The sequence below is a fragment of the Daucus carota genome, chromosome 7 (genome assembly GCF_001625215.2).
Source record: "Daucus carota subsp. sativus chromosome 7, DH1 v3.0, whole genome shotgun sequence".
Lineage (NCBI taxonomy): Eukaryota > Viridiplantae > Streptophyta > Magnoliopsida > Apiales > Apiaceae > Daucus > Daucus carota.
In genome coordinates this window covers 12,765,826-12,778,187 of record NC_030387.2, presented here as the reverse complement: position 1 = coordinate 12,778,187, position 12,362 = coordinate 12,765,826, and the positions used below count along the sequence as shown (strand labels likewise).

The 12,362-nt window shown below is 35.5% G+C and overlaps 3 protein-coding genes across 3 annotated transcripts; all 3 read right to left on the bottom strand.

Annotated features, from left to right (window-relative positions):
• Positions 1-634: 634 nt before the first annotated feature.
• On the bottom strand, positions 635-1,899 carry LOC108192536 (uncharacterized). The gene is made up of 4 exons (XM_017373512.2): positions 1,679-1,899; positions 1,271-1,567; positions 1,083-1,154; positions 635-998 (listed from the first exon to the last, which is right to left on the bottom strand). Exons 1-4 carry the CDS (start codon positions 1,883-1,885, stop codon positions 645-647), a joined length of 930 nt encoding a protein of 309 aa, XP_017229001.2. The 5' UTR covers positions 1,886-1,899; the 3' UTR covers positions 635-644.
• Positions 1,900-1,986: 87 nt separating this feature from the next.
• On the bottom strand, positions 1,987-2,592 carry LOC135147902 (uncharacterized). The gene is made up of 3 exons (XM_064081945.1): positions 2,528-2,592; positions 2,364-2,423; positions 1,987-2,229 (listed from the first exon to the last, which is right to left on the bottom strand). Exons 1-3 carry the CDS (start codon positions 2,567-2,569, stop codon positions 1,987-1,989), a joined length of 345 nt encoding a protein of 114 aa, XP_063938015.1. The 5' UTR covers positions 2,570-2,592.
• Positions 2,593-3,929: 1,337 nt separating this feature from the next.
• Positions 3,930-6,466, bottom strand: LOC108204190 (uncharacterized). The gene is made up of 2 exons (XM_017373511.2): positions 4,785-6,466; positions 3,930-4,686 (listed from the first exon to the last, which is right to left on the bottom strand). The coding sequence occupies exons 1-2, from the start codon at positions 6,464-6,466 to the stop codon at positions 3,930-3,932; spliced, it is 2,439 nt and encodes an 812-aa protein (XP_017229000.2).
• Between the last annotated feature and the right edge of the window lie 5,896 nt (positions 6,467-12,362).

Genomic DNA, 12,362 nt, shown 5'->3' with positions numbered 1-12,362 from the left:
GTAACATATAGCAACGACTAAAGTAGTTGCAAAAAGTGTCATATGGCAATGGTTTTGAGTCTACAGCAACATATTTTAACCCTTGCAATAGCCTATTGCAACATAATTTAACCCTTGCAATAGCCTATTGTCAACCATTGTAATATGTCAGTTATAGCAATGAATTAAACCATATTTGGCAACAAAATAGGTGCAACAACAATGCTTATAGAATTAAAGGGAGAACAAATGGCAACATATTTCAGGTTACAGCAATGTTTTAATTACCAAAAAAGAACTAATGGCAACAATTTATAAGATATAGCAATGTTTTTACTAAAACATATCACTCACCATAGCAACAGTTTTATAGGATATAGCAATGGATTTCAGTAAACAAATTGGCATGAAATGTTTGTTTCCATTACAATCCACCAAATAACTTGGTATACAAAACAAAAACCAACCAAGCCATCAACCATTGGCACATAACCACCAACTCAAAATGGACTATCCCATCAACATGCTGACAACCACTAAAGTTCTAAAGTTTTGGTGCAAAGCAAAATAACAATCACTTAATAAGTACAGAGAAAGTCTACTTAATTAGTTCACAAATTCATCCAGAAATCTGAAACAAAAATACTGCATAAGATCTGAAGCTATCATGTAGCTCCCTCGGCTTCATTTCCATCCAACTCCGCTTCAGCCCCATGATCAGTGTTGTCATCAGCCAATAGTTCGTCAATGTCAATTTGTAAAGAAGTCATTTGAACAATCTTTTCCAAAATATTTTTCAGCTTTCTGTTCATCTTCTCCTCCATTTCACGAGAAAGTTCTTCTCTTAGCTTTATCAATTCTTCAGATCTGTTCTTTTCTCTTTTCTGCATCTTATCTAGCATTGTTTTCCTTGTCCTTCCACCTCTGCCAAGAAGCCAATTAGGCGCATGATTATCAAAGTCTAGTTCCACCGAATCATGATCACTGACTTCTTCCTCTAAATTGTCACCAGCTTTTTTCTAAAACAATGAAAATAGCAATAGTTAAGAAATGACAGATAACACATTATGTGATAATACTAATATAAAACTAGAACTTTTTACCTTCGGAAACTTGCGAGTTTTAGGGTAAATTTTCCCCTTTGATGGTGATTTAGGCAGGTTCTTCTTCTTTTTCTAGCATAAAATAAAGAATACATCAAGAAAAAAAACGACGTTAGTAAAATCAACATATGTTTGAATAATAGAACTTAACTGAACTTCTATGTACTATATATATGTGGTGCACGCACAATTTCGTTGCCAATCTGAGCAAAACTTTTACGGCCAGCCTTGTGTTTGTCTTTAACTTTTTGCTGATTTACTACATTTTTTCTTGCCTTCTCCTTCACAAACTCATCACCCCAATATGCTATCAATGACTTGAATTGTTCTAGTGAAATATGTTGAGGCCTATTTTTTAGCCGATCCTCATCAGTATCATATTTGGTATAATACTGTGCCTTGAATCGACTTTTGTACACCCTCCAAGACTCATCAATAGTCTTCATAATCCAATCTTTACCTTCCTCGGGAATGATGTACTTTTGCTAAATAAAATAAAAAAATTGTATAGAGTTAGTTGTAGAATATTTGAAGTATCCTAATTTAAATGTACTAAAAGTAAACAACTGTACAAGTAATAGGTGTGTCATTTTTACCTTGATAAACTCCCACCATCTATTTTTTTCCTCAGCAGGAATTTGTTTCCAGTTAACATAATCAAGTGGCACACACTCCCGTGACAATTTCCCCAGAAAACTGCTAAATTCAGCTCTTATTTTGCTATCATCGGACACCGGCTGCAGCTCATGATTGAGGTAAAGCTCTGGTCTTTCATCCAGTCTCCGGGTGAAAACCGAACTCATTTTCGTAGGTCCTCTCCTCCTTTTAATTTTAGGCTCATCTATAAAATTGAAAATATATTTGTTATCGGCGCAATATTTTCATAGTTATAAAATGTACAAGTTTAATAAATACCTTCTTGAACCACATTGGTGCCCTCTTGGTTCTCACAAGCCTTAGCATTATTCATCAACTCAATTTCCCTTTCTTTTTCTTCTTCTTCCCTTCTCTTTATGGATTCTTGCAGTTTATTATACGCCGCCATGCAACCAACTCCTTCGTTCACAGAAATCTTTTTTATATGCTTTAAATGCTGGAGATTAGTTGGCAATGGCGGGGGAGGCGGTACAAGTTCTCCATTAGCAACCTCATGAAAAGAATGACAAAATCAGAACATAATTGAAAGAAGCATTAACATTCATGAAATGTATAATTTGTTTAAAATGCTATAAAGTGCACGAAAAAGAAATTGATTTCTTCACATTATATTGATATACATACCTTGCTCCATTTTTCAATTGGTGGTGCTGGAGAAGATAAAGTATCTGCATGATCAGGTTCCTGAAAAATGGAGCAAAATTAGAATATGAAATGCACTGTTTTTATAATATAGTAACTTAAACTAAAAAAATAACACAACAGTTTTACAATAATATAATTTATACCTCTACTCGCACACCTTCACTTGTTGTTTTAGACCGAGTCATTGGTCTCCTTTGCACAACTGGCTTTACAGTTTTCTTGGGCTTTAAACAAATTAATTTGAGTTATTAAACTGTGCTATATGTACTCGACTAGATAAATAATTTTTGTAAGAATAGTACAAAATTTGTACCTTCAAGACAACTTCCTCATCTTCACCTTCACTTAGGCTATCGTTTCCCGGAACATACTCCCTATCAAAAGACAATTCTAGATCAGACAATTCCACAACTCGTTTCTTTTTTTTGGATTTTGTAGTTACAAGTCCAGACGCTAAAAACTTCAAACCGAGCTCTTTAACACGCTGCTCATTTTCTTCAATTCTCTTCCTTCTCTGATCTTCATAGGCTTTAGCATCAACCTACATAATCATAAATTAAAATAAAGTCAGCCAAATTTGATAAAGGTATAGTAAAAGATTTTTTTAATAAATTAAGTTATCTATATATGCAGATATATATGAGCTACCCCTTGACTTGCAATCCAGTCACGCTCCTTGGATTGTTTCGGATCATTAGTAGCAGAATGCTCTGCTTGCAACTGGTTATCAATATTTTTTGATTTTTGCTTTTGTTTTTGCTCTTGCTCTTGCTCTTGCTGAAGGTTTTGTAGAGTCACATACTTGCGCTTCACTTGGAAATCAGCAGCTAGGTACAATGATATCAAGAACACAACAAAGTCAGTAACTAATATAATTAATGATCTTATACACATACCTAAAATTAGTTAAGGTTTACCTTCGAAAAAACTAGTCCTTGGTCTGACAATTACATGTGGTTGCAACTGCTCAGCGGGTTCTATGGCTTTGTCAACAACCGTATCGATATAAAGGTCTAGCACAGATCCTTGTGGTAAGGCGTTAACAAGCTCACAAACTAACTTGTCACTATCCAGTAATTTCCAGCCCCCTCCAGCTTTCTTTACATAAACTCCACCTATTTCAGTGTATCCCACATCATCCTTCACATACTCCATTAGAACAGAGTATGAGAATTTCTCAGGGTCCATAGCAGTAGGAACTTTAAGACAACTACCACCATGATACTTGGTTTTTAGGAATTGCCCCTTGTGGGAGAACCTCAGAAAAAAAATATTTTTCTTCCATCCTGAAATATATTGGAAACAAAATAAATAATGAGATAATGATTTTAGCGAACACAAGTATCATGTAAAGACAATAAATATCTAAACATGTAATTACAATTATGTGAAAATATAATTAACACTAATGAGATAAAATCAAAAACATAATTATCAAGAGAATTCATTAAATTATAACAAAACAAGCATGCATTCTGGAATACATAATTGTCAAATCCAAACAATGCATTTTAACAAAATCAAATACATAATATCAAGAGAATTCTAGAATATGGGATTTGCAGGGTCCTCATCATTTTCTTCTTCTCCTTCAACTGGCACAAGAATTTGTTGCCTTGGAAGATCATCTCTTAACCAGTTACCATCATCATTTTCTATTTGAAAGCGTACATCAACATCATGCATTGTTGGTCCACTGACTTCTTCAAGTGCACCATCTCCCTGCTCCGCATCATTCTGATCCTTTGGCGATTTCTTAACAACAAAATACAAATTTGTCTCGGTACAATCCTGAATGTAGAATATTTGTTGTACTTGTGAGGCTAGAACAAATGGATCATTTTTCTGCAATATTTTCTTCATATTAATTCTTGTCAGCCCACAACAATCCTTATCTTTTTTATACCAAGAACACTTAAACAAAACTACACTTAAAATTCCCCAATAATCGACCTCAATAATTTCATCAATCGCTCCAAAGTAATTAACTTCAGAAACTATCGGGTTTCGATCTTTTGAACTTGCATAACTACTAGTAAGGGCTGACAGGAAGACACCGCTGTTTTGTGTCGTACACCTAGCATCTCTTTGCTTGGTATGAAATCTAAATCCATTTATTGCATAACCACTATACTTTTTCGCTGATCTTAGAGGTCCCTTGGCCAAACTAAACAATTCTGCAGAACATTGTAATTTTTTTTCAACTTCCTGTCTCAACCAATTGTGGAAATCTTCATGATGTGTTCTTTCTCTCTTGTACTTGTTTGGATTTTCATTATTATCATACAACCTATGATGCTCCCTGGAATTCAATAGATAAAACAAATTAAAAATTTCTAGGCATAATATTAGTAAAACTAACTCTAGATGCAGTCAAATACTAGAAGAAGAAAGACATACTCGATTAGCTTCTCAATTTCCAAGTTTCCACAGTTAAAGAGAACGTATCGATGCGCATTATTCCACACTTTATCCAACAAGTCAACTGATCTTCCATCATTGTTTCTCCTTGAACCGATAGGGTATCCAACATTTGTATTCTGCTGTTCTTCTGTCTTTTTTTCCAATTCATCACTTAAGAATCTGGAACAAAATGTTAGACATTCTTCAACCAAATACCCTTCAGCCATGCAACCTTCCGGTTTGCTTCTGTTTCGAACATAACCTTTTAATCTAGCTAAATATCGTTCAATTCTGAACATCCACCTTAGGTGCACTGGCCCCCCAATTTGAATTTCTTTACACAAGTGCAGCGGCAGGTGAACCATGATATCAAAGAATGCTGGTGGGAAGATAGTTTCAAGTTGGCATAGTATTTCGATAATTTCATCTTGCAACTTCTGCACATCCTCCAACTCGACTACTTTCCCACATATGCCCCTGAAGAATGCACCCAGCCTTATCAATGGTATTGCGACCTCTGGTTTTAAGGTCTTTATAACAGAAAATTGTAGCAAATACTGGAGAATAAAATGTGCATCATGGCTTTTGTATCCAAATATTTTTCTCTCTTCGAAGTGCACACAACGGCTGATATTAGAAGCACATCCATATGGTAGTTTGGCATTCATCAAGACTGAGCAGAAGTTCTCCTTCTCTTTCTTAGTCATATCGAAACTAGCTGGATTGATTACATAGTGCTTGTTATCATCTGATTTTACGGGATGAAGGCTGTTACGAATGCCCATTTCTTGCAAATCTAGGTGAGCGTTTAGATGATCTTTCGTCTTTCCACCTATATTTAACAAAGTCCCTATTATTTTATCACAAATGTTTTTTTCAATGTGCATGACATCGATATTGTGTCTAAGTAAATTACCACTCCAGTATGGTAATTCAAAGAAAATGGATTTCTTTTTCCAGGGACAATCAGTAGCCTTTTTCTTTTTCCTTAACTTTCCAAAATTGTTTTTATAGTTATGTAACAGTTCTTCAATGTCCTTTCCAGTTAATGGTGGTGGACAAAGATTGGTTTCCACTTGACCATTGAATCTCCTCTTATCAGACCTAAGTTTGTGGTCAGGTGGGAGGAATTTCCTATGGTTCATGTAAACCACTTTACGGCTATGCTTCAAGTAGGATGAAGACGTGCAGTAGTGACATACAGGGCAAGCAAGTTTACCCTTTGTGCTCCAACCCGATAAAACAGCGTACCCCGGAAAATCACTAATCGTCCACAAGAGCCCCGCGCGTAACGTGAATGTTTTGTCATGGTAAGCATCATAGGTTTCTGTACCTACATCCCACAACTTTTTTAACTCAGGAATCAGGGGCTGCATATACACATCTATCTCGTCACCAGGGGATGCAGGTCCAGGAATTATCGTTGACAAAATCAAATTTTCTGGTTTCATAATGAGCCATGGGGGCAGATTATAATTGACCAGAACAATTGGCCAAGTGCTGTGCGATAGACCCATTGTACGATATGGATTAAATCCATCCGAAGCTAAACCTAACTTAACATTTCGAGGTTCTACAGCAAAATTTGGAAATCTATCATCCATGGACTGCCATCCCTCAGCATCGGCAGGATGTCTAAGTTTCCCGTCTTTGGTTCGTTTCACTGAATGCCATGCCATGAGTTCTGAATATTCCTTGCATATAAACAAGCGTTGCATCCTTGGTTTCAAGGGAAAGTATCTCATTACCTTTGCAAGGATTTTATGAGTACTTTCTTTGATTTTCTCAATGGAATTAGGTCCACCAGTTTGTGGTGTTTTCCATCTTGAAACCCCGCAAACTTTGCAGTTAGTTTCATTCTCATTTTCAGCCCAATATAGCATGCAGTCATTGGACATACATGTATCTTTTGGTAATCAAGACCCAACTCCCTAATCATATTTTTAGCTTCGTTAAAAGATGGAGGCAAATTTACATCAGGGAAGGCCTCCTTTATTAATTCCAGAATACCACTAAAGGCAGACTCGCTAAATCCATGTGTGCGCTTCAATCCGTATAGTTTGATTATAAAACTTAAACGAGTAAATTTTATAGACCCCGGATATAAAGGCTGTTTTCCCTCCGCCATTAGATGATAAAATTTCTTGGCATCACTATTCATTCCAGTTTTGGCATTATTACGGATCATCTCATCAAAGTCCTCGCCTAAGCCAAACCCCATACCACAATCATCACTAACTTTTCGGTACTTTGGTTTTGAAATTTCATATATCCAATTGACAAATTCTGGATACGGGCCCTTAAGTACTAGATGATCATATACATTATCTATCGAGTGCCAAAAACGATTAGCACAATTTAGACACGGGCACTTCAATTCAGCACCAACCCCAAAATTAGCAAACCCATTTGAAACAAAATCTTGTACCCCCTTACGATACTCATCAGTACACCTAGGACGCAGAACCCAAATCATCTCGACAATACTACACACAATGAAATATAACAAACAAGGAAATCATATAAATACATTAATTTTAAACAGGGCATACTCTTGAAAACCACAAGCTGAAAACAGGGCATTTAAATACAATTTTCAGTCATACATTTTAATAATCTAAAATCAAACACACAAAACTCAAACAATCAAAAAACAGAAGCTTACATAATTAAACCAAACGAACATAATTAACCCAGATAAACCCTAATTAAAAAACAAAAACACAAAACTTAATTAACCTAGATAAACCCTAATTAACACTGCATGTAAAATGTAAAAGAGACCCAAATAAATCTTAATTAGCACACATCATATATAAACAAAAACGAATCCCGAAAATAAACCCAGATGAACCCTAATTAACAAATCATATGTTTAAAGGAGAGAGATTTGGGGCGTACCCTCTGAGCTTTTCGTCCTCGGATGTTGATTCTCTGTAGATTTTGTTTGCTTTAACCTCCTCCCAGCTTTAATCTTCTCCTTCTTCGCAAATCTCCTCGATCGAGCTCCCAGCTTTCTCCACTGAGCTCTCTCTTTCTTTCCTCGACTCAGCTTTCTATTTTTATTACTTTGACTTGTTTTATTTTGTTTGTATGTTTTATTACATATAGCCGCGAAACGTTTTTTAGAAAGCCCGCTCCAAAATTTCAGTAGCCCGCCTAAATTTTGGGCCCAAAAATCTAATCTACTGCAACGTTTATCTAAACCATTGCATTATTCAATTTCTTTTACTTCAATTGCAATGCTTTTAGAAATCATTGCAATTTATATGAACTCGTCTCTGAATAGCACGTTTTTCGATTAATTTTTGAGTGATTGACACTTCGCACCCTTTATGTTTAGGCGCTTTTTCGATTTGGTCTCAAACAATTTTTTTTGGCAGTATGCACTCTAAAGTTTAGAAAGCGCTTCACTTTGCACCCATTTGACCACTCTCCGTTTAATTGACCGTTAAAGTTAACAGATGTCGGGTTTACACTTTGCACCCCACACTTTGCACTTTGCACCCCACATCTGTTAATTTTTTTCATGAGTATTTTGTATCGGCTAATAGGAAAAGGGTGACAATTGAAGGACCTATATGCAACTTTGCTGAAGTTATAAAATATTAGGGAAGATATAAATTTAGCAGAATGTATAGAATTCCGATGCGACCAACCTTATATTTGACTTTTTTGGAACTGTAAGCTAGATATGTAATTGTTAGAGATTGTATTGTGAAATTTATTTGGGTCCACTTGGGCATCTCCAAAAATTCAAATTTGAGGTTGTTTTGTCCCGAACCACTCCAACCGTGGACTAAAACGTGATCCAAATTTGGATCAGTTAATAGTAGCGGTCCAAATTTAAATCATTCCTATTCACTGATTCAAATCTTTTTAACATTAAAATATTATTACTTTTATTATTTGAAAATTTTATTAATGTTATTAAAGATAGATTAATTAAGATCTGAATATAATTAAAATGGTGATTAATTATAAATTAAAATTTCAAAATACATAAAATTTCGAAATACGTAAAATTTCAACAATTTATCAATCGCTACTGAAAGATCAAAGATAATGATGTCCATCTTAAACTTCAAAATGCACTAATTGAGCATTTGCGGGAAGGGGTCATGTTCCAGAGAGAACCATTAGAGAGAGAACCATAGAACCCTTACCTTATTAGGTAAGGGTTCTGCAGCAGAACTTAAGTATTAATTGGGGTTCTGCAGCAGAACTTCACAAAAAAAATGTCAATATCTATGAATTATATTTTTAAATTATTTTTGAACACACACAACGATGAAAAAACATGAAAAAAACATGTATTTAGATTTAGATACTAAAAATCTATTTAAAATTTAGGGTTCTGCAGCAGAACCCTAGTGGTTCTATGGTTCTATTTTAAGAGGTGGTTCTCTCTTGAGCGCGACCCTTGCGGGAAGAATTTAAAAATTTCGAGAATTAGTATTTTAATGTAATAATTTAATGTTTTCAATTAATTTTATGTACTATTTTATCTTTTTAGAATTATTTTGTAATATTTTATCTTTGTCTGGTCGTTGATTGTATTATTATAATTAATGATGAAATTAGTTAATCATTTTTTAAAATATTTAAAATCAAAGTATATGAATATTTTAAAGATGAATGAATTTGGATCAATATTTGAATCACATGGTTGGAATGAGATTTGGATTCCACCCTAAATTTGGATCATTTGGTGATCCAAATTTAGATCTATGGTTGGAGTTGGCCTTAAACTACAAAACTTGGTCTGCCTCTGCGCATAGATATCGGAATTATTTGATTTTGTGAGTTTACATTCTTTTTTTTAGTGATTGAAATTCAAGCAGACCAATCTGTTGGTGAGGCAATTAAGATTCTATCAGATGCCAATATCTTGTCAGCACCTGTAAAAGTGACTGATGAAGTTAAAACCATAGACTAGAGAGAGAGGTATCTGGGAATTTTAGTTTACTCTTCAATTGTTTTCTGGGTATTAGAGGGTGCGGAATTTGCTGCAGTTGTCTTAGCAACCGGTTCAGCCACAGCTGCTGGAGTAGGTGCATGTGGTGCTGGTGCTCTCGGATCATTAGAAGTGGGTGCAACAAGTCTTGTGGCAGCTGCAGGAATAACTGTTGCTGCAGTTGGGGCTGTTGTCGTTAGTGGAGTTGCTGCGGACAAAGGGATCTCAATAAGAGTGGGGTGCAAAATACTCACGAAATAATTTAACAGATGTAGGTTGCAAAGTGCAAAATATGGGGTGCAAAGTGTAAACCCCACATCTGTTAACTTTAACGGTCAATTAAACAGAGAATGGTCAAAGGGGTGCAAAGCGAAGCGCTTTTTAAACTTTAGGGTGCATACTGCCAAAAAAAATTGTTTGAGACCAAATCGAAAAAGCGCCTAAACCTAAGAGGCGCAAAGTGTCAATCACTCTTAATTTTTTGAAATCTCGTTGCGATATCCAATCTATGGTGTAGTGGCAGAATCAGATGACATGCATTGATCATTGTTCATTTTCTCTCACTGAAGACAGTATGTGATGGAATATCTGTTGGAGGGTGCATACCTTTTATTCAAAGAACACTAACTGTTTGATTTCAGTGAAACAATATCATTGGAAGAAAATAAGAAAAATTTCTTACTGACCTAGTAGTAGCATTCAAGAATCCTGCAATAACAAAGTTGCTCGGACTATAAGCACTGCTACCACTTACCAGCATTCAAGTTGGGGAAATCTATTTAACTTAATTTTAATAAAAATCTGAAACCAAATCAAAGTTGAGAAGAACTTCTGCAATTAAACAGGGAAACATAGTACTTTATATAAATCACGGTTTACTACTACTTTTACATGTACTCTTGTAGTGCCCCTTCTGACCACAATTTCCACAAAGTCTTTTCTGCTTCAAATCTTGAGATTGTTGCATTCCAGTAGGGATTCGTGATGCATTCCGCGGTCTACCTTTCGTCTTGCATTTGCTAGGATCGCTGATGGTGAAATTTAACATTATCCCTTGAGAGCTTTTATCAGCTATATTTGCCTCTGAAAAATCATCTACATTTGCAGACACCGATGGTGGCACTTGCTTATTTTCAATCTCTTCAACTTTTTTCCACCACGTCTTTATTTCCTCTTCCATTGCTTCATAGAGGTCTCTACGAGTAATTATCTTCTCATAGTGTTTGTTAAAATCACCTCGCAATGTCCAAGCTTCAAGAGATGTTACCTCTGTGGTGTTACAATCTAAATTCAAACTAGGTGCACCCTCATTGTTCCCACCGATAGTTGAACTAGTTGTATGCCTCACATTTAAAGTCCATCTTGACAAAATATATTCAGCAGGTATGATCTTTGATCTTAATTTTTGCTTCATGATATAGAGTATGTGTCTGCACAGAATACCCGATGTTTCAAATTTAGCACAAGAACACTTGCAGAGCTGAGTGGAAATATTTACCTTAACAGTCTGTGGCCTATTATGATCCTTGAAAGTTACGGCATACACCATCTCGGCACCTGCAACTACTCTTTTCATATGCTGGCAATGCAAAATCTGCATAAACTCATTTTGAAATAATTTGAATATATTTCGAGAATAAACTTTTCCAGCATGAGCCTCCAAGCTATGCATATCTGTCAAATCAGGGGTGGTTGTAATGTGGCTTGTATTTCTCACACAATACTCTCCAACATTCTTCAGATTCCTCAATAGCTCTACATTATTTAGCCCACATATTGTAATCTTCATTGAATGTTGGGTGATCACATTGCAATGAACGTAGGTGCTCGCAGTACTCATGAAGTCCAAGATGCCATTGACAATATCGATGATGCGTATGTGGAAAAACTTTTTTAATAGCATTATCAATTGCAAGGTCTTGGTCAGTTATAATTGCCCTGGGAGATTCATTCCACATACAATTCAGCCACTGTCTAAATAACCAAACAAATGTTTCCTCTCGCTCATCAGAAACTAAAGCACAACTAAATAAGATAGACTGTCTATGGTGGTTCACACCCGTGAAAGGTGCAAAAGGCATCGAAAAGTTGTTTGTCTTGTACGTAACATCAAATACTATTACATCAGAAAACTTTTTATAAGATTTTCTCGCTCTAGCATCACACCAGAAAATACTTCTGCAGCCGCGTTCTTCGTCAAGTTGAATGACATAGTAAAATTCAGAATCTCTTGCCTTTCTTTCTAAAAAACTCTGTACAACAGCCATACACTCCTTGCCAATGTTATTCTTTTTCTTGATTCTTAGATATTCAGAACATTGTCGGGGTGTCACCACATCTGTAGCACTACCACTTGCACTATTTATAATGCGTGATATTTTAGCTAGCCCAACTCCACAACTGCTAAATTTATCAATTAATTTCTGACAAGTTGCATCTTTATGAGACTTGTTGTGCGATCGTAATTTTCTTTTTTTATTTGGACTCCTGAGCAGGTCATGAAAATGGATATTATTAAATTTTTTCATTTCCCATGTTCCTAACTTATTTAGGATAATTTCCATTGAAGCTTTGCAACCGCATCTAGTTTCTCGACGCCGTTTTATGTTGTCCTCTGA